Consider the following 23,368-nt stretch of genomic DNA (forward strand, 5'->3'; position numbering starts at 1 on the left):
TTTTCTTCATTGCATAAGCACCCTCGGGTACACCTGCATTATTTATCCCAGCAATTATAACATTAACTTTGACATAAATGGTTGCAAAGTGCTTAAGAATCTGGATCCGGAGACACAGTATACATAACCTTTTTAAAAATCTGACTTTTTTATTGTGTTTGTTTCAGAGAAAGATGGCTCTAGAAAAAAATGTAACATTTGAGAGTTTCTTTATGATTATTGCTCTTTTAATACCTACCCACTCTCTTTCCCTAACTGAGGTTTTCATTATCCTAAACTTGTTCTGCCCCACCGAAACCCTCTCATATTTTTCTTGTTCTTTCCTTTTTCCCCTTTGAAACTTCTCTGCTTTGTGCCAAATGTCTGTGACTACTACTAGTTTAAAAAATCCCCTTTTGCTTCTGTAGAACTCAGATAAAATGTTCCTATATGCATCTATTATCAGGAAGACTTGTAAATAAGAACTAAAGAAGATTAAGAGATAGTCTTCAGATAATATGCAGTATGTTAAATTGGAGCCTTTAGAAGACAGTTCCTCTTTTATGTTTTTCATTGGTTCTCAGTACCTATCATTTAACCAAATGCATCAAAACCAACTCAATGTGATCATTAAAAATATGTCAGGGGTATTTAGGAGAGGGAATTTTTAAAAACCAGTCCTCTAAATGATTGTGACAAATAACTATCCAGGTTTGAGAGCCACTTAAATTTATTAGTGTCTTTGCTACTTGAAACTTAAATCTAGTGAGAATATACTATAGGGAAGGCAGGATTTTTGATGCCTCTCAAACCACAGATCAGCCATTGAAAGACGTATGCAGACAAACATATACCATAGACTCCACAGATAGGTTTTACGACACAAGAATTTGAAACAGTAATTTTTAACTAGATATCACAATTACCTTTATTGGTTTCTTATTGCTGCTGTAATACATTACCAGAAACTGGGTAGCTTTTAACAATGCAAATTGATTATTATCTTGCAGTTCAGAAGTCCAAAATGGGCCTCACTGAGCTAAAATTAAGGTATCAGCATGGCCGTGTTCTTTCTGAAGGCTCTCAGAATCCTTTTTCTTGACTTTTCCCCACTCTTAGAGACTGCTCACATTCCTTGGCTCCATGGCCCCTTCCATCTTCCACAGAATGACTGGTGGAGTTGTACTCACACTGTGTCACTCTAACACTGACTCTCCTTCCTCCTTAACTTATCCTTACAAGACCTGTATGATGACCCTGGCCCACCTGGATAATCAGGAGACTCTCCCCATCTCAAAATCAGCTGATTAGCAACCTTAATTCCCCCTAATCATGCATGTTACATATTCATAGGTTCTATGGGGTAGGACTTGAATATCTTTGGGGGCCATTATTCTGTATACCACCTCACTTGTAGAACCTGTAAAGAGAAAAATGACTCAGATACGCATACCTCACCAGTGAAATGGCAGAGGGGAGGAAGGGTAGGGCCATGGGCATTCGTGGAGATCATTCTGATGGAAAACCAGAGCCCAGCACCACACATAAGCATGTCCTCTTTGATCTTGATATTGGTTGTACCATGGTGATCACTCACTATTATTTCTAGAATTCAGATGGAGCCCTGCTGTGGAGTTTATGACTAGCTGCCCAACCAAGCAATTCTTATTTGCAGCAGGCAGTTTTACTTAAACTCTAGTCATAACCACTCAAATTAAAATAAAGTCAAAATTTCAGATCAGTCATGTTAGATTAAATTTTCTATATTTATATCTTCCTATTGTTACCTTTTTGATGTTTCTTTAAGTTAGAATTTTTATTTCAATATCTTACCAACTTTCATTTATGAGAATCAAAATTACGGTAGTATTTCTCAGTGAAACATTGATTTATCTCAATGGATCATGAAAACATTTCAAATGGCATGAAGTTTTTTTCAGTTTTTAAAATATTTTAGGGGCACCTGTGTGGCTTAGTTGGTTGAGTATCCAACTTCAGCTCAGGTTATGATCTCATGGTTCATGAGTTCGAGCCCCACATCAGGCTTGCTGCGGTCACCCTGTCAGCACAGAGCCCAGTTTGGATCCTCTGTCTCCCTCTCTTTGACCCTCCCCCACTTGCACTCTCCCAAAAAAAATACTTAAAAATAAATATTAAAATATTTAACTGTTTCCTATCAAATATCAAATATGATTTAGGCACAAATATAATTTAGGCACAAATAGCTCACTTGTGCTGTTAAGGCAACACAATTCAGAAGGTGTGTGTGTGTGTGTGTGTGTGTGTGTGTGTGTGTGTGTGTATTTTTTGTATTTCAGTGCTGTTTTTTGGGGAATGAATGAGAAACTACTGCCAGACATGGTGACATTTCCCATTCAAGGGCTGGAAGCTAAAAAGCTTTCGAAACTGAGTCACTGCATAAGCCTTTTGTGAAAAAAAATACTTATATTTTTTTAGAAATTATGTAAAAAAAAAAACAAAAGAAATTATTGCCCAGGCTTAGCACTTGGGTAATTTTTACCTAATGCGTAAAAATAAAGTCATTATAACATGAAATGCATAAAAGTAATAATATGAAAAGTAAATTATAGGAAATGTCAGAATCAACTGTGGCTTATATTATGGGCTGGAATAGGTTCAGGAAGAATTGTGTGGACAAATTGAGGCTTGAACTGGGCAATTTGTTGGGGGTAGTATTTGATATTTTAAATCAGATGATTTACTGTGACTTAATTATGAAGAGCTAACAAGTGAGTTCTGTGTGCAAGACTGGCAAAAAATGAGGGGCACACTAAAATTTAGAATTGAAATACAGTATATTTGGAGGGCTGTGCTTTTAGACTTTTTAAAGGCTTGTGTTTTTTTTCATCAAAGTGTTTTAGGTGTAGGAATACCTGTTCTTAAAATGACAGTTTTCTGAAAAGACTCAACGCAAGAAGAGACGGAAAATTGTTTCATATCCTATAATTATACCACTGGAATTAGTTCTTTTTTTATGTGAAAGATAGTCAGAGCTAATCTTCTCAAAGCTTACTGGCTGTCTGACTTTGTGTTTAAACTAAATGGTTGACTTAATTTGTCCTGTCGTTGGGAGTGGAATGTGGAGAGGATCCCTAAGTGTCCACTGCTATCTCCTGGTGGAGTAAAGTCTAAAATGAAAGGAATAGTGGGCATAAATAATTTAATAAAGACAGAATAGGAGCTAAAGTTAGGTTTTGTTGTAAGTTGAGTGGAGAGTTAACTCAAGCAGCGGTGGATGGATGGATGGTAGGACTATATTCACGCCACAGGAAATCTTGGAATGACTTACCTAAGACTTCTTTCCTGTTTTCATGATATCTTCTTCAATAAATTCAGAGGAAACAAGCAAAAGATACTACAACTCAATGATAAGGTAGGTGGGCAATATCCTGTGTAGAAATGGTACTATGTTCTTAAAGAATTGGATTTATTTCTGGACAGCGACCTTTTTAAAAGCAATACATCGTTCTCCATCCAACAAATGCCTGCCGTGGCCAATAATATGTTGGCATGTCCATTTTCAGCTTGTAGTACAAAATAAATGAAAGCCAAGGACATTACAATTGGGAGGGAAGAAGAACTATTATTTAAAAGGCTTTTAAATGATGTCACTATATATTCTTTTAACAACATCCTCTAAAAGCCTTTGAAAAAATAGTCCCTTCCTCCCTCAGTTGTTAACAAAGACTGTACTAGGGACTGTTCTTTAAAAGGCTGTTAAATGGTGATACTATATTTTTTAACATCAACATCATTTAGAAACCTTTTAGAGAACGGTCCTCTTCACCCACAACTAACAGAGAGGGGGGAAAAAGGACATGGGGGAAGGGATTACTTTTTAAAAGGCCTTTGGATGGTACTATCAATAAATACAGCAATATTGTTTTAAAAGCCCTTCTCCAATGGTGATTCAGCTTTTTGATATGTACTTCTAACCTGATGACCCTATGTTATCTGACAGATTGGTGTTTTAACGTTGACTGAAAACTCAATTTACTAATAATCCCAATAATGCCTTTATTGAACAGTTTAAAAATCAGTTTCACATATACAATCTCATTTTATCCTCACAAGAACTCAGTGAAACAGACAGGATATGTATAATTAGCTCCAATTTACAGAAAAGGAAAAACAAGCTAAGTGACATGATTTAGGTAAGGTCTCACTACCAGTGTATGGCTGAGTTGAAACTCCAACCCAGGTCCCTTACCATCTCGCCTAGTGTCCCATCCAGGTGCCTTAGGTTACCTTCATTGTTTTTTGTTTTTGTTTTTGTTTTTTTAAGTGATATTCTGCATTGTTCTTTTCAACATGTTCAAATTCTAGGAGTTAATTCCTTATAACTAGAATAAAAGTGGGATTCTCTAATTTCAGTGCTGAAGATAGCTATGTCGATAGTAGAGGTTTTATTAACACTGTAACACTGATGAAATAAATATAAAATATCTCAGCATAGTAGTCAGTCTTCCTCTGATGTTACAGCATTCAGATTTCTCTTGAGATTCCTTTTCTTTTTGATGTGCTTATGAAATTATCACTTGAAATCCACTTACACATACCTAGTTTATTAGAGAACTGATATTTTAAGCATAATTCTAATCTCATTTTATTGATTTGCTTTCAAAAGTTCTTTTGACTAAGGATACTGATTCACAATTAAGATCATATTTAAGATAGTTTCCTCAATTATTAATCATCTTTGGAAAGAAATAATGAATACTGGTTCTGCCACTTCCTGTAGTTCTCTGAAGGTGAGAAAAAAATCTCCCACCAGTTTGCACGCTGATCTTTCTTTTTTTCCTTTTATCATAAGGAGTACTTTGTATTTATTAAGAAAGGAATTGTAGCTTATTGCTTGACAGAAATGACACTTAAAAATATTAAATTCCAATCTTAGTCCTGCCACTATTTTTTTCACTTGAGCAAATAAACATTAACTTTAATAATAATTAAAGAGCACTTTTATCTACAAAATACTTACATATGCAGTAACTGACTATATCTTTTTTTTTTTTTTTTTTTTTTGAGAGAGAGAGAGAGGAAGAAAGAACAATCAGGGGAGAGGGAGAGGGAGAAAGGGAATCTTAAGAAGTCTCCATGCCCAGCGCAGAGCCTGTTGTAGAACTCAAACCCACAAATGGTGAGATCATGACCTAAGCCGAAATCATGAGGCTTAACCGACTGAGCCATCCAGGCACCCCTCTCACTATGTCCTTTTAAAATCTAATGAGTTAGGTAGTGTTACCCTTCATTTTGCAAATTCAAGCCCAGAGAAGCTAAATGATTTTCTTCTCATCAAGTAACTTGAAAGTCTTCTAACTTAAAATCGAGTGTTTTCTTTCTTAACCACTGCTAACCATAACTCTGCTTGACAATAAGTCATAGCCTTTGTTGCTTCTGAAGAAAAATGGTTCACATGCCAAAAATAGGTATAAGCTGACAATACATGAGCCAGTGCCATCTAGACCCTAATCCCAGGATTTGATCCAGAAAAATTCATAGTCAAGTTCCTTTCATGAAGAGAAGGGTGGCTCATCAGGGGGCTTTGCTACCACAGACGTGAACTCCAAAGACTCTTGGATTCCTGCGTCATAAATCAAGTTTTCCTTCCCATTCCTACTTCCTCGCTGAAGAATTTAAAATATTTATGCACAAATCAGAAAAAAAAAAAATGTGTGTGTGTGTGTTCTTAGGTCTCAAAGGACTATTTCCCATCCTCACCCTGTGTCAGGAATTCCTCAGCAACTTATAGTATGTCTGGCATCTGTGATGTGAAAGGATGCTTTCTACCTCCATCAGATTTGGAGACGGCATTCCTAGAGGGACCTGTTATTTAAAATTAAAGTAGCCATAATAAAACTGCCTTTCCAATTTGTACATCAACTAAGACGTACTTCTTTTCCTTCCTCTAGGACTTCATCTAGATGAGATCCATATCCCTCTGTCCCCTAAGTTACAGTTCATTTAAGTGGAAGTAGCATGGCCAATGTGTAGATGGAGTGGTCCCCTCTGTAAAATATGTAGAACAGCTACTAATTTCTCTCACATACTTTTACAAAGTAATATTATATAGCCTAGTTTCTCTCTGAGAACCACCATTTCTGTCTCAGTGTCCTACTGGAAGCATTCTCAGCATGACCTCACTCATAATGCTCTATAATTCTGTCTTTGACAAAATCACTTATTACCAGCAAGATTATTTGCATGAGGCTCCCAAGTGTTACTTCTAGGTCATTCCCTTGTCATCCTCATACTCCTTCCTGTTTTGACCTCCATCCCATCTTACCTTCTTCCCTTCCTCGTCATTCTCATCTTGGAATCTCTTAATCACTACCCGTGTTCAGTGAAGATCTTGGCATCTGACATATAATTTCTCCAGCCCACCATTATCTGGGAGATCTCCATGTACATCTTAACAACCTGTACAGCTGTAACCTCACAGCATGTTCATCTGTTCAGTTCTGGTAACTTTTACCTGTACTAGATTTCAGCCCTACACACTCTTTCGGTACTTTCAACTCTGAAATCTTGTCTTACCTCCTTACTTGTTCCTGTCATGTTTCTCAGGCCCTTCACTCCTTTGGATTCTTTATGTTGGGTCTAGGTTTATAACAACCTGAAAGATAAGTAGCAGTTTCCCCATTTCACAGATGTGAAAATTGAGATCTAGAGCATAATTTTTCTAGTGTCATAGGGTTAAGTAAGAGTTGTTAGGCTGCACAGCCAGAGTTTCAGCTCAAGTCGATCTGGCTTCAAAACCTGACACTTTCCACCAGTTTGCTGAGCACATAGGGGGTTGAGCACTTTAGGAAAATGATTTTTCACTCTAGGAAAATGTGTGGTGCAGATTGGAGTATAATAAATCTAAAGAAAAGGAGACCGAGGAGCCTGGGTAGCTCAGTCGGTTAAGCATACAACTCTTGATTTTGGCTCAACTCAGGTCATAATCTCACGGTTCGTGGGTTTGAGCCCCGTGTTGGACTCTGTGCTGACAGTGTGGTGCCTCCTTGGGATTCCCCCTCCCTCTCCCTCCCTCCCTCCTCTCTCTCTCTCTCTCTCTCTCTCTCTCTCTCTATCTCTCAAAATAAATAAACTTAAAAAATAAAGACAAGGAGACCAAGTTGAATGGACAAGCAGAAGTAAGAGAGGAAAAGATTAGCAAGGACACCAAATTGTAAATTATGGTTAAATCCGAGGGGGATTTTATTTATTTGTCCACATAGTTTGAAATTATTTTCAATAAACTTACATTACTTTTGCTATTTTATATAAATGTTTTAAAAAATGCTTTAAGTGTGAATGATGACCTGACCTAAGCTGGTGATAGATGGACAGGAAAGAAGGAAATGAAAACAAGGGACTTCAAACTTGTCAAATAATTGCTGGAAATAAAGAAGGTATCGAAAATAATGCAAGGTTCTGAGTTTGTTTACAATGGAAGAGGGCACTAACATTTTCTTTTTTATATTATGTCATTGATATCATCAGAGAAAGGAACAGAACTATTAAGATCATACAATTATCATATCTGTTAGATAACACAGCACATAATTGTTTTTGTACCTATGTAAAATCTGGTTCTAATGAAATTTATTGTAACCAATTATTGTAACCATTTTTGCTAAACACTTTGAAAACACTTAGCACCCTTAAACCAAAAGTAAGAAAGGAAATTTAAAAAAAAAATAGCAGAACATACCTAAGAATAGAATAACATGTCTTTATCCATGGTTCTGGAACTATTTTTTCATGAAAGTGGTAAGTAAAAGAACATGAGCATCGTTCTGGATTTCAGATTTATAAAAAGCATTAAATGTATTGACAGTGAAGCTTACAGATTTACCTTTGAAGAGGAGAAAGAATGGGATATTATTAGAAAGTAATTTCCCTTTCATCTCAACATCCATATGAACTGAATGCATCCTATAATAGGGGGTCAGCAGACTTTTTTTGTAACAGGCCAGATAGTAAATATTTTCAGCTTTGCAAGCCACAGCCCCTCAACTCTACCACTGGAGTACAAAGCAGGCATAGACAATATATAAATGAAGGAATATGACTGTGTTCCAATGACAGTGGACTGGATTTGGTCCAATGGTTGAGTTTGCTAATGTCTGCTTAACACCATGCATGAAGTAAGATACTCATTAAATGTTTGTTGACAATGTATTCAGATATTTCTGCAAATATATTTTTTATAATATATATTGATTATTACCAAAGTAAAAGGTAAAAAAGTCTCGTTTTTAATAATATATACTGATTGTAAAATAAAATATGGGAAATGAATATGATTACTTTCTAGAATACCTAAATTTACATATGTAAGGAGGAGGTTAGCTTTAGGCTTATAAGCCATTTATTTAAAGTAATATTTGATGGGGGCACCTGGGTGGCTCACTAGGCTAAGCATCTGACTCTTGGTTTCAGCTCAGGTCATGATCTCATGGTTCATGGGTTCCAGCCCTGCATCAGGCACTGTGCTGACTGTGCAGAGCCTGCTTGGGATTCTCTCTCTCTTTACCTCCCTCTCAAAATAGATAAATGAAACTTTTAAAAAAAATCAGTATTTTATGGAAGATAGACATGTATTTCCTTGAGTTATGTTTATAGTTAGTGCTAAGAGTTAAGGAAATTTGTCCTCCCCCCTGCTTTTTTTTTTTTTTTATCTATACTAGGTAATTGTGTCAATACTTTGGGTTAAAGGTAAAATAGACTCACTTTCTACAGTTTACTGGGTAAATAAAACAATACTATAGCTGTCTGCATTACAGCTCTTATCACATGAGACATTGGTTAAAATACTAATTTTAAATGTGAAACTGTATCTCTTTTGTACCTATTTTCTGGTCATTTTCATAAATTGTACATGTAAATAGATACAGCTATAAAAATAAGCCAAACAAAACAGAGTATTTTATATACTACAGATCTTCATATTTTTGAAGTCCAAAAACAGAATAGATTGATAATACTTAAAAATGATTAAGTGACTAAGTGTGGATTAAAGCATAAAAAGCTGAAAAACATTGTTTTATAAAGCTTTACATGGAAGTGTTATCTTTGAAATAGTAATGCAAATGTTGAACAAGGTTTATTCTTAGGCACTTACTTGATATTCTGTGTTTTATTTTTCAATTCTCATTTAAATTTTATAATTCAATCATTTTGAACGGCTATGTTCAAAAGAAGTTTTACAACTTTAATCTTAATAATCTCAAAAAAAAGCAGACATGCTATGTCATAAAATAACTATTAGTGACTAGTTTGTATCCTATAAATCTAACTTGAGTTGATAATATGGTCCATTACCAGCTAACTGCACAGAGTATTTTTCATTTTACACTCTTCAGTTACTTTTTAGTGAAGTGTTAAAAAATATGAAGCTTTTCTCCTCTCTAAAATTGCACGCTGTCTGTCTGTTATTAGGGAGATAACAGCTCTTATAAATGTTTCAGTAAGCGCTAAGTAGACAGTTATGTGCACTCTCATTCCACGCTTATTTGCTTACTGTAATAAACTGATAAAATATGTGTGGTTTGTCTCTGTGTATCTACAGGCATCATGAGTCACATAGATTTCCTTTAGAAATAATGTTGTGTCTGCAGAATTGATTGGTTATTTTCATAAACCATCTAAAAAGTACACAAACGACTTTTATTATTTAAACATATGCTGTATAAAGATTTGTAGAGGATTATCTCATTGTTACTTGATGCTTTTTGTTCTGTTAACTCTAGAAGGAGGCTTTTTATTTTAGAGTTATTACAGTTACTGAACTAATTACCGCCTCAAGAATCATAGTGAAGATAACCCATATCATTTGCTTATGATGCAGCTAGCTTTTTAATTTTTTGAACATTATAGTTAAATAATTAAATCAGAACTAATGTTTTCAAATATTGTATTTTATAGGATCCTGTTGCATTTATAAGTTTTTTTAAGTTTTAATATTTAATGGGAAGTAATGCTTTTACCTTAAACTAGATATTCTGCAAATGATTGATTGTTTCATAGAAGTCCTTCTAATTAATAAGTTGTTCTTTTGTGTGCCTTTTGGAAATACGGTATTTTTTTATTTGTTTACAATTACACATACATATAATAGAAAATTTCTAGTCAAGTGTTATCCTGAAACCAACAAATATTAATATTGGTAACCTCCACTTATCACCACAGTGTGCTCCAATAAGACTGTTGTATTTGTAGGAACAGTGTTATAATTGAGCGCTCAGCATCAAATAAAGTATACTTAGGACCAACACTAGAGGTACATTATCTGCAAACCTCTGTAATCATTTAAAATAGTAAAATTATGGTTTGAATTGTGAAAATGGGTAAAATTATGCTTTATACATTGAACATAAAAGTGGGGAATAAATGGGGAGACAGATAATAAACATAACAATAAGCAAATTATGTAGTGTTAGGTATTAAGTACCTGTGGAAAAAGAAAAAGGGGAATCAGATGGGAGAAATGCAAATGGGTTAAGCCTCATTAAGAAGGTAACATTTGAGCAAATATCAGTCACAACTGAGTCATTGTGAGTATCTGCAGGAAGGGCATTCCAGAAAGAGGGAACCACTGCCAAGGGCCTATGGTAGGAGCATTACTGGTGTGTGCAAGGAATAGCAAGGAAATCAGGACGGCTTGAGAGGAGTGAGTCATGGGTTCAACAGTAATAGTAAATCAGGTCAAAGAAACAATGGGACCAAGCCAAAAGGGATCTTAAAGGCCTTTATAAGGATTTTTGGTTTTTAAAGTTCAGTGAAATTGGGAGCCATTGGAAGATTTTGACCAGAGGGGTGACATATTTATAACTTTATTGTTATAACTGATTCGTTCTGGCTGTTGTCTTCAGTCTGTGCTCAGTAGGGTAGAAGAGTAGAAACAGGGAGACCAATTAGAAGGTTTTTGGAATAATCCAGATGTGAGATGGCGGTAGATCAGACCAGGATGGTAACAGTAGAGGGAATGAGAAGTGGTCAGATTTTACATAGTTCAATTCAGGTAATTATGGATTTCTCCCCAATCCTTCCCTCAGGTGCCAGCTATGACTTTTATATTTTCTTAGTGTACTAAGCTTATTGCTGTCATGGCATTTATCACATGATTTGTTGATTTACTTAGATTTCCCCAGCTAAACAATAAACTCCTTGGGGACTGGTTTACTCTGTCTTTGTCTCTGTACCATAGTCCTTAGTATAGTGGTTGGCACAACTCGATAAATTCAGTTGAAAGAGCGAGTTAGTTAATGATGAGTGGTTACTTTGCATTTGAAATAGTGATGATCTCATTGGGCAGGGGGCCTTGGAATACTCAATTCTTGGACAAGACCACCTTTCTCCCCAAGATGCCCATGGGACATATAGAGTCAGAGAAGAGAGAAAGGCAACATGATACCTTATTATTAGCAGGGGCTTTGCTCTCTAACTTCAGTGTAGAGCTCCAGTGAATTAGGATGGTCACATCAAGGACTCCTCTTTTCTGTTGAAGATAGGACTAAGTAGTCTTGAACCAAAGCAAGTTCTTAGATTGAACTATATGAGTTGCTGATTCAACTGTTTCGACCTGTAGAGTTGGTAGATTCGTATGGTTCAAGCTATTAGAGGGCATACCTGAGTCTCTGATCTCTCCATTCCATATCAACCAGGGCTTTAGGAAAAGGGGCAAGAGAGCACATTCTCCCATTAGAAGTTTATTCCCTGCTACCTCGAATAGCGTCATGAAATCTGACTAATCCTGACCAGTAGTTGGTTGGGAAGTTAAAAGATAGAAACCCAATTTGAACTAGCTTAAGCAAAAAAAAAAAAAAAAAAAAAAAAAGTTACAGGAAGGAACGCTAGAGTATTTCACAAAACAACAAGCTTCAGCAAGGGTTGGAATGTGTCAGATTCAAGAACTATAAAGACCAGAGATACCAGCAGGACACTCTGTCTCTCAACTATGCTTTTCTTAGATACTGCTTTATTTCTTGCTGAACAGTATGGCAGGAAATATGACCACAAACATTAGAGTTTTAAATCTCAAAATTTTACCTCTTCAGAGAAACAGGTTTGACTTACCAGGTCCTGAATCCAAAAATCTTGGGAAAGGAATGCGTTGAGCCAGGTGTCTATTCCTGAACCAATTAATTGTGATCAGGTCGCGAGGTGGCATAAGAACATGCGAGCTCCTTAAAGAACTGATTGTGGCAAGGCTCTTGGGAGATGGTAGGGTGTGTTAAGCAGACAATCCCATACATAATCCTATAGGGTAAAAACACTAAGCAGAAAGCTCCCTCAAAGGACCATGACTTTAGTCATGACCTAGATAAAAGCAACCCTGAAACATTTTAATTATTCTTAGTCTTTAGTGTCATAGAACTTACTTGACATCTCATTGTCAGCTGTCAGAACACATCTTGATACCTAGGAAATTCATAGAAACAATCAAATCATAGCATGGACTTTCACAAATCAAAGTCAGAAGAAAAAAGTAGTTTCTACTTTGTAAAGTAGTATTTTCGTTAGCAAAGCCACTACCTCATATGGTGCTACTCTGCCATATTCCAAAAAGGCACCCTTGAATGTAAGTTGGATTTTTAGCCTGTGTCTACCCCTCAGTCAGCTGCCACTACACATCTCTTTATGATAGTTGTACTAAAAATGAATTTAGCTATTTGGAGTTAAGTGAATCTGGGAAATGTTGAGTGATCAAAACAAAATGGGTATCAAGAATTGTGAAGGACATGAGATGTTACCCTACTTGCAAGCACACAAGTTGCTAAGACAATTTTATGGATACTGGTAAAAGACATGAGACTCCTGTGTCAAAGACAAGAGGCAGTGTATTACTCACAGCAATAGTAGTAGCCAGAGTAACCTCATTTGTGCCACTTCTCTGAGCCCCAGTTCCCACAGGGTGATATGATGAAGGCCAAGTGATGACACTACATGCAGTCTTTTGCTTTACAGGAGAGGAACCTTTACAGAAGATATAAAGAGCTGTTAGCAAATCTGTCCAGACTTTGCTCCAGAGTAAGGCATTTTCCTGTTTCCAAAGGCTGTTTGCTATACAAACATCCTTGAAAAGATTTTGAACAGCCAGATTAACACCTTTGCTCAGAACACGTTCGCAAACATGGGAGACTATGGAGAATTATTTCCCAACAAGAGAAAGGGAAGGGAGGGGGAAATATGTAACATCTGTGCCCCTAGATCCTGGGCCAGCAAACTTTTCCTGTAAAGGGTGCAGATAGTAAATATGTATGTAAATAGTAAATATGTAAGTATTCAGCTCTACCATTGCAGAGCAAAAAAGCAGCCATCGACAATATGTAAATGAATGAGTATGGCTGTGTTCCATACAGACTTGATAAAACAGGAAGTAGGCCACATGTGACTTGTGGGCTACAATGTGCCAACCCTTACCCAAGATGATCTGTTTTATTCATACTCCTTAAGTATCTGCCTGTTTTCTTAAACGTAAGCCCTCGTTTTCACAGCCCAGATCTAGGTCTTTCTGTAATTAATTTATTATCTTTTATCTTTTATTTTGTATGTTTAGTAAGATTATTGATATTTATAAAATATGAAGTCAGAAAAGCCATTCTCAGTGTTTAGCATCTTAGAATAGAAGCAGCCACAGATCATATATGTTTCTGGAATATAGATATCTGATATACAAAATATTGAACTAAACTCTTATTTTCCCATCAGGATTAATTGTATTGCATATGGAAATTCTTGAAGGATTTATGGAACCTACTGGTTTTACTCAACAAAATATCACCTATGTAATTCATCTAGATAGTGGAGGGAAATAGACTTTATATGATCTGTATGAACTTAGAAAATTCGTTAAAAAGAAAAAAAATGAAACTTCCAGTTAGCCCTTGTCTGTAGTTAAAAAGTACGTATTATTACCACAAAGTGCCATTTATGAGGCTGCTTATATTGGGAAGAGAACATAGACCTCTGTGTATTATCACAGATAACCTTTGAGAATTGTCACAGAGGACCTTTTTTAGATGTTGAATTTATTAGTGCTTCTTAAACTTGATTTGAGTGTGGATAGAACGAGTGGAGAAAAGTATGTATTTATTTCTTTGCACATCCGTTAACATCTTTTTAATGACTATAATAAAGGTGCAGAATTTTGAGACAGGGTAGGAAAAAAAAAATATTTGTATCGTGTTTCCCAGGGTAAGACTGAGAGAGAATCAATAAACCAGCCAAGACATGTTGATAATCTTATGTGACTTAGGGTATAAAGCTCCTTATATTTCTGAGCACCTTATATTATGTTTAAGTGCAGATTCCTAGCTGTGTGTAAACCAAACTCCTGCTTCCGTTCTGCTTTTCTCCTACTGCTCCACACTTGCCTCTCTCCAACTTTCAACTTTGTTTTGCCATATTATGTGTTGCTCAAACTTTAATGAATTTTCATAGATGAAAAACTGACTGCATCAACATGTATTTAATGATTTAATGAGACTTGTGTCTCTGCAACAATGAAGAAAATAAAATAAGAATTACTGTTTGCAGTATGTTATTATGTAATTGATGGAATAAACATGAGATACTGAAAACTATAATTATCCAGATAAAGGCTTGTGTTTAAGGTTGATTATTGTAGCCTCAGTGACATGGGAATTTAAGATTTTTGCAGATTATAAATTTATAAATATGAGATGTGTATATATATATACATATATATACATGAGATATATATATATACACACACACACTAGTGCAAGCATACACACACAATTTCTTTATCTTTTTGCTTATTTTTATGATGTTCATTATATCTGTAAATGAATGTTCCCTGCTAGGGATTGCTGTCTTGGGTTATGCTGATAAACTCTCTAGAATTTGTGAAGAAAATAGAACTTAGAGTGAGCATTGAAACAGAAGAGTTTTGAAAATTATTTTTTTAAGTGTATTTATTTATTTTGAGAGAGAGAGAGGAGAGAGTTTTGAAAATTATTTTTTTAAGTGTATTTATTTATTTTGAGAGAGAGAGAGGAGAGAACCGGGGCGGGGGGGGGGGGGCAGAAAGATTGGGCGGGGGACAGACAATAAAGCGGGCTCTGTGCTGACAGCACAGAGCCCGATGTGGGGCTCTTGCTCAGTAACTGCGAGATGATGACCTGAGCTGGAGTTGGATGCTTAACTGACTGAGCCACGCAGGTGCCCCTGAAAATAATCTTTTTACGTGGAAAAGAACCTCAGCTTAGAAGAAGTGTTTTGAAAACTTAAAATGCTAGATTGCTATCATCATCAAAAGGCCAAAGTAGAATGCATAGGCCAGTTGCCCCATTATTTTATATAGCCAAAATTTTAAATCCCCTCAATTATTTGTTGTATTTTATAAATAAACTCTTGTGCATTTTTAAGATGATTATTTTAAATTGCTCACTCTTACAAATTGAGCATTTGGACAAGGAGTACTATATTCTAATGATGCTTAGAAGACACTGCCCATCATTTTGTGTGTATGATATTTAACTCTTGGATTTTTGTTGATTAATCTTAAATTACTAATATTATTATTAAGTTTTAATTTCGTCAGGTATCAGTGGCATAATGAACATATTGAATAAGTTAATATGTACTCACAATTATAATAGAAAGCCTAGGTTGGGAGAGTGCACTTGTTAGGAAAAAATCTTGATTAGGCCTGTTTAATTACAAATTGATTTTTTTAAAAAGCTAGCCCATGTCAGGTCAAGCCACATGCAGTACTTTGAATGGAAAGATAGCTATCACATGATTTTAGAAAGGACTGTGTTTATTCATTTTAATATGCTCCTCTGATTTCACTCAGGATTGTAGGGAGAATTTAACTAAAAGAGGCTAAAATTCAACGGAAGGATATAAACAGATAATTAGCCAAGAAAATACTATTTGGGGGGGGAGGGAGTGATAAAGGACACTTTGTTTTGCCAAGTAATTGAATCATAATGTAGGACTGTAAGAAATAAAACAATGTGGTACTGGTTTAACAGCTCGATCAGAGCCAAAAATGTCTCCAAATATGTAAATAATCAGAACATTTGCATTTACAGGTCACTGAGGAAAAGGTAATCATTAAATCATGTACAGGCAATTGATTCAGTATTTGGACCAAAAAAATTAAATTTAGAGGTCAATACATTTAAAACAGTATCACACAAATTAAAAATTGCAACCATGAAAGGTCTAGAAGAAACTGTAAGTGAATAGTTATCTGAGCTCAAAGTAGGGAAGATCTTTTTAATTATTAAACCAAAGGAATAAACCACCTTGAATGAGGTTATAGTCTTCATTTTATAGTGAAAGAAATGCAAGGTGAAAAAAGTTCAAGGAGTTGAGATTGGAAATTTTTGGTAGGTGATACCATCTTCAAAAACCTGAGAAAATCAACTGACAAATTATTAAAACTAAAGAAAATAAGCAAGATGCCCAAATATAGTTGACCTAGGAAAAAAACTGACAAAAAAGTTTATAAATTCTAAAAAAAATTGTATATATGACAGACAGCTTATTCTCTTCTTTTTTTTAATTGACATCCACATTAGCATATAGTGCAGTAGTGATTTCAGGAGTAGAATCCAGTAATTCATCCCCTATCCACAACACCCAGTGCTCATCTCAACACGTGTCTTTAATGCCCCATGCCCGTATACTTATTCTCTTCTTATTAGGTATATATTGTCAAAATATTTTAATATATGTTGAGTATAGAAAAATTTTAATGCTGTTTTGGAGGCATTTTCTTTACGTTTTTATATAATTTCTGATTTAATATCTGTGAGTATGATATTTGTTATTGTGGTTTATGTAATACTTAAGGGAAAATAGGAGTTAATATCCTACAATTTTCAAAGAGAATAACTATATTTACTAATTCATCTTTCTTTGTTTTTCCAATGTGCAATAGGTCAGTACTCCTGTCTTTGTACCAGTGAAAACTCATGTGCTGCTTCATCGAATGAGTGGAAAAGGACTAGCTGCCCATTATTTCTTTCCAAGGCAACCTTGTATTTTTGGTGATAAGATGGTCTCTGTACAAATAACATTGAATAATACTACTGATCGAAAGATAGAAAATATCCACATAGGCGGGAAAAGACTTCCTATAGGCATGCAAATGCATGTTTTTAATACAATAGGTAAATATTAATTCTCATTTAAAACTTTATATTTGATAATTAAATACATTTATTTTGAAAGTAAAGTAGAATACATATTATTTTATTGACTATATTTGTCAGTATAGTCAGTTTACGTTTGTGTCCTTTTTTAAACTGAATTTATCATAAAAAACGAATACACTTCTTTGCCCTTAGTGAATTGGGTGCCAGCAGTGGTAACATGTATGTACCAGTACTGATGGATCTCAAGAATCAAAATTGCCTCTCATTTTACCTGTCTTCATCACCTTCCCTCTGTTTCTCTTCCTGGCCAACTTCATTCCCTGCCTGAGTTTAGTCTGCCTTTTTGAATCATAGCTCCCCTTCCCTGTTTCCTTTACATTCCATAAATTGCAAAGTGAGGAGAGCAAAGGCTGAGAGGATTTATACTATTCTGTTTGTCTTCCTTTCCAGGTATACAGTGTAAAGTAGCCCATAGTAGGGGCACCAGGGTGGCTCAGTCGGTTAAGCGTCCAACTCTTCATTTCAGCTCAGGTCATGATCTCACAGTTTGTGAGATTAAGCCCTGTCTCAGGGTCTGTGCTGACAGCACAGAGCCTGCTTGGGATTTTCCCTCTCTCTCTCTCTCTCTCTCTCTCTCTCTCTCTCATTCTGCCTCTCTCTCTCTCTCTCTCTGCCTATCCATTGAGCATACACACTCTGTCAATCTCAAAATAAATAATTAAAAAAAATAGTCGATAGTATATTACTAGTATTTATACACCTCATGTTTGAAAATATTTTTAATCTTTTGCTACCATTTAGAAATCAAGATGTTTTGAGGTGCCTGGCTGATGCAATCAGTTAAGCATCCGACTTTGGCTGAGGTCATGATCTCATAGTTCATGAGTTCAAGCCCTGCTTCAGGTTCACTCAAACCATGCTTCAGACTCTGCACTCTCTCTCCCGGTCTCCCTCCGTCTCTCTCATAAACAAATAAATAAGAAGAAACTCTTTAAAAAGAAAAGAATTTTAAAAAATAGAAATCAAGATGTTTTTAAATTAGAAAACAAATCCAAAAACCTCACTTTTCTTAGAAAAAAGCACAAGATCTGGCAGTATTGTGCCTTTATTCCAACATACAACAGCACCAGTTGGTGTAGAGGAGGCTGCCCTTAGATGCAGCCTGTGCTTTCCACCTGGCCTCCGTGCTCAATGTATCACACTGTCTCACCAACTGTCATCTTCTTCCATTTTTTAAGTATTTTGCCAGAAATAATACTTTAAAAAAAATTAAGTGTGGGGCGCCTGGGTGGCGCAGTCGGTTAAGCGTCCGACTTCAGCCAGGTCACGATCTCGCGGTCTGTGAGTTCGAGCCCCGCGTCAGGCTCTGGGCTGATGGCTCAGAGCCTGGAGCCTGTTTCCGATTCTGTGTCTCCCTCTCTCTCTGCCCCTCCCCCGTTCATGCTCTGTCTCTCTCTGTCCCAAAAATAAATAAACGTTGAAAAAAAAATTTAAAAAAAAAAAAAATTAAGTGTAACAATTGTGTGTTATTTTGAGTTTAAAGATTATAATTAATGTTTACCTCTATTTTTTCTGTTTGGTTTAAGTGGAAACAGTCCTAGAGTTTCATTGGGAGAAACTTCAGGCAATAATACCAATTAAAACTGATAGAAGGTTTCTGTCATTGAATCCTTGAAATACTATCCAGTTCCAGATAGTTCCTTTTTGTAATACTTTAGGTGCTCAAAGCCTTTTAAGCAGGGAACTGTGCCTTCTTTTACTCATTATTTCACGTAACTATTCTGTTTTTCTTCATCTCCACCTGAGCTTTTTGACACTGTTGAATTCTCTCCTGTAAGTTTTCATGAGTCATTCAGCAAAGGAAGTCATATATTGTGTTATATTTTTACACAAAGGAATAAAACAGTTCCTAACAGATGACATATGGTAGATGTTTATAAGCAACCAAAGTAGAGTTAAAGTGACTTGATTTCATAACCCATTTAATACACTTCTGAAAATAATTTGGTGATTAAGGCACAATTTAATAAATACAGAGTATCCTGATTTTTATTTAATTATTTTGTGAAGTCATTACATTGCCAAGGAGTTCTAAAATATCCCAGTTTGTGTTCTTTTTTTATTGCTTAAAATCCAACATTTTTTACCTAGTTAAAAAATTAGTTTAGTTGTAAGAAATGTCAAGCAGCTGATAAATGAATTGTCTGAAGGTTGAAAATGTTATTCAAAGGTTAAAACAGTAGAACAGTATTAACATTTCTTTGAGTTGGCATAATGAGTTGATGAGTTGACCTTTTATTGGCCTATGTAGAATAGAAGAAATAAATATAATAAATTTCATAGTATGGCCTTAACACGGAAATAAAATATGAATGTATACCATTGCCTCAGTACTAGCCATAGGCTTTTCTTTTCTTTTCTCTTCTCTTCTTTTCTTTTTTCTTTTCTTTTCTTTTCTTTTCTTTTCTTTTCTTTTCTTTTCTTAGGCAGATTTTTATGACCATAGTGTTTTATTCATGTTGTTGGCATTTTATTGAAACCCTCAAGAAACAGAGTTCTTTCCTGTGCAGTAACACCACCTAGTCTCTTATCAATAGATTACAGTAGAGTTACAGGGTATGTTATATCTTAATTAGTCCTCCAAAAACATCTTAATGCAACAAAGAAAAAATACTGTATTTTAATCTTTTTGTGAAATGAGGAAAGTGAACTACTTATTTAATAAGCACATATGCATATGTTAAGGAGTCCAGCAGCTTTCTTATTTATCACCAATCTGTTTTCTTTTTGTCTATAATATACAGTGACTTTTGTCTGGATTTTGCCCTACCTTTAGCATGAAACTGTATGCTCTACAAGAGTATTAGGAGTAATGTGCCATGCCATTTTTCCCAAAGAGACCAAGGACCTAAGAGATTTAAAACACACACACACGCACGCACAACACACACACACACACACACACACACACACGCCTTAAGCTGTAAGCACTATATTCACTGGCTTTATGTTAACAGTTGACAAGTTTGAGTTCAGCTAATATTTTACTAGTTATTGTACAAGTGTCACATCAAAGTCTCTGGCAGCCTGTGTAATTTCTTTTTTCATTATTAATAGTATGGTATAATAAAGCCCATGTTTTTTCAGCCATTTCTGTATAACCCTTTTGTGTATATAGCACTGATTCAGAAGCTGTATCCAAATACAGATGCCTAATTGAGTAAACTTTCCCAGTGTAGTAGGCTTCAAATAATATAAATCCATTATATGAATAATTTTATGCTGATTACTTTGCTCTTGAAGCATTCACATAATAAAACATGCCATTGATCATGAGCTGTCCTCCAGAATTAGTGTGGGGCTAAGCTCACAGTTAATTATCTTAAGAATGAAGATGGTACCAAACTGTGTCAAAGGGCTATCAACAAGGCATCTTGAGAACTGTCACTTTGTCAAACGAAATACAAGGATACATGATATAAAGAGATTTAAATCATGAATACCATCATGTTTTGGAGATGACAGCATTTGCTACCAATGTGTCAGCTGCAAAAAGACCAAACCCCAGTATATCTATGGGGGAAGAAAGCATTAAGGATTTATTCATCATAAAAAATATGACTAATCAGGGGCAACTGGGTGGCTCAGTCGGTTGAGCGTCCAACCTCAGCTCAGGTCATGATCTCACAGTCTGTGAGTTTGAGCCCCACGTCGGGCTCTGTGCTGAGAGCTCGGAGCCTGGAGGCTGCTTCCGATTTTGTGTCTCCCTCTCTCTCTGCCCCTCCCCTGCTCATGCTGTGTCTCTCTCTGTCTCAAAAATAAGTAAAAACATTAAAAAGAAATTTAAAAATATGACTAATCAGTGTAACTAACAGAGCTGTGAACTGCTGAGGTGTAGCTTTAGGAGAAATGCAAGAAAAGTATCATTACAGTTATTTGCTCTACAATAAAGCCTGTTTGCTAAAGATTTAGGCAACAAGTTTTCTGGTACTTGTGTAGCATCCTGATAAATTTTAGGTTTATAAACAAATGAAATTCAAATCAGAATCAGCAAACCAACATACATATACCCCTAGCAAACTCATAACATTTTAAAATCAACATCAAACAAGTACCTTCCTATAAAACCTGATCTTCATTGAACCTATGAAACATAAGCATACTTCTTAATATATTAACCTTATTGAATTCTTCTTTGTCCTGTCTGTTCCATCATTTCTGTCATGGTTAGCATTAAATGGCAAACCATATTTATCGATAAGCCCTTCGATAGTCATAGTCTACTGGATTAGAGTGCCCTTGCTGAAATAAAACTATATCTAATAAGATATATACAGAATAAAGGTAAATAGAAAGCTTCTGTACAGTATGACTGCAGTTATACTGAACACTTTGAGCAAAGTGGAGATTAGAAGTGGATGGTTTCAATTTAAATATATAACATATATATAAATATTTGTACTAAATAGGTATATATTTCAGATCCTTCACTAGTCTCATGTGTAGCCAAACTTTAGAGTCATAGCAGAATAAAATGTTGTTTGTCTTAAGTTTTAGCATTGCCAATTGAAAAGTACCAGTATTGTCTATTGATACAGCTATTTCCCATTCTTGGTTAATCGAAAAGTGAATCTTCAGAAATTCCAAACCCTTTTACTTGTTTTTTCATGATAACCTAATCCACTACTAAATATTCTTCCAATAAGTCTTTGAATCATGCACTTAGACTTATTTGGGTTCCTATAATGCCAGTTGTCTTGGTTAATTTCTGAATACAAATTAATTTCTTTTTTCAGCTCTGCTTTAATTTGCATTTTTAAATTTTGGATTTTTATTTCCAGTTGGAATGTGGGAAATTTTTAAATTTACTATATCTAGAGTAAATACTCCATAATTTTTTTTTTACCTAGAGTAAATACTCCATAATTTTAAGTACGTAATCTCTTGAAAGCACCAAGTGAGTCCTTTACAGCTGTTCCAAACAGGAATACATTTCTTTCTCACTTTCAATAACAATAAGGACAATACTGTAAAACATGAAATTTCTCAGGATGAGGTATATTTCTGAAACAGAATGTGTTCTTTGAAGTATGTGCAGACTTGAGTTGTGAAAAGAAAGCCTTTGAGCAAAATCATGAAATTGTAATTTGCTTTAATATTCTTAGTTTGAAGTTGTTCTTATAAGCCATCATTAAATTTGACTGTTTTAACCAAACTACAAACACGATATAAGTTTTCAGGGATTTGTCTGCCTCCTTTTCACATCCTCCATGGTTTCATGTCTAAATTATCTTATTTCCTAGAATCTCTTGAGCCTGAGGGATCCATTACCGTTTCAATGGGTATTGACTTTTGTGATTCTACTCAGACTGCCAGTTTCCAGTTGTGGTAAGTTCAATTGTTCTCCTATATTTTATATTACCTGTAAAGGATAGCACATCAAAAAGCAGGCTTTCAGCAGCTTTTTTCTTTGAGAGAGAAACCATTTAAACAAACATGTCTTTCTTTGGCAGCGTTTAGACTGCCGTAGAATAGTTGTACACATTGTTTACGGCATATGTATTTTTAGTATTGTTACCCAGCTTAGCCATTACAGTCTGCCATATATGATTGAAATTCACAGTTTGTTGGTTAAAGTAAGAAGCTACTGCTAAATGTTTTTTTACTTAACTCTACAGTTTTAGAAAATTCATGAGGAAAATTCAGGAGAAATTAAAAACCTTAATAATAGTGAATAGGCCAGAAAAGATATGTTTTGAAATATCTTTTATATTATCTTGAGCCTCATAAGTGAAAAGTTATTGATTCTGTCAGTACCTAACACCCATACATTTTTCCCTTTTTACTTTAATTTATAAACTGCCTTTGTTAAAACTTGAAGAACATTTATACAGTTGGCAAAGGTTTCATGGGTGAATACTATACAAAAGAGCTTTTCTAGGTTTGGGTTTCATTATAGTTATTGTTTCCATATAGTGTTTTATAAATTTCTGATAAAGTCTAGGAATTCTTAGCAAATTAATACAAAGCTGTATTCATCCATCTTTCAGAATTACCTTTGAACTCTTACATTTTTCTGATCGAGGATATGATTTGTTATTTTGATTTGAAGTTGCTTTGATTTTATTCTAAAAAGAATTGAAACATTTTATTTGTCTAAATCTTAGCTAGTTTACAACAGAATTTGTTTGCTACAATAAAAGCAAGTTTAGGAAATAGACGTTTTAAAATAAATTTATAGG

The 23,368-nt window shown here is 35.1% G+C and overlaps 1 protein-coding gene across 5 annotated transcripts in view; it reads left to right on the top strand.

Annotated features, from left to right (window-relative positions):
• Positions 1-23,368, top strand: part of AP3B1 (adaptor related protein complex 3 subunit beta 1) — a 267,105-nt gene that overhangs the window by 213,136 nt on the left and 30,601 nt on the right. For all 5 annotated transcript variants that reach the window (XR_015248393.1, XM_086698262.1, XM_086698234.1 and 2 more), the window contains exons 23-24: positions 16,910-17,141; positions 22,430-22,514. Coding sequence is in view for 4 of the 5 variants with exons in the window: in XM_086698262.1 (XP_086554388.1) it covers positions 16,910-17,141; positions 22,430-22,514 (317 nt within the window). In the remaining variant the exon portion in view is untranslated. The remainder of the gene's footprint in view (positions 1-16,909; positions 17,142-22,429; positions 22,515-23,368) is intronic.

Source organism: Puma concolor, chromosome A1 (genome assembly GCF_028749965.1).
Source record: "Puma concolor isolate L17-30 chromosome A1, mPumCon1.1.hap2, whole genome shotgun sequence".
Taxonomy (NCBI): Eukaryota; Metazoa; Chordata; class Mammalia; order Carnivora; family Felidae; genus Puma; species Puma concolor.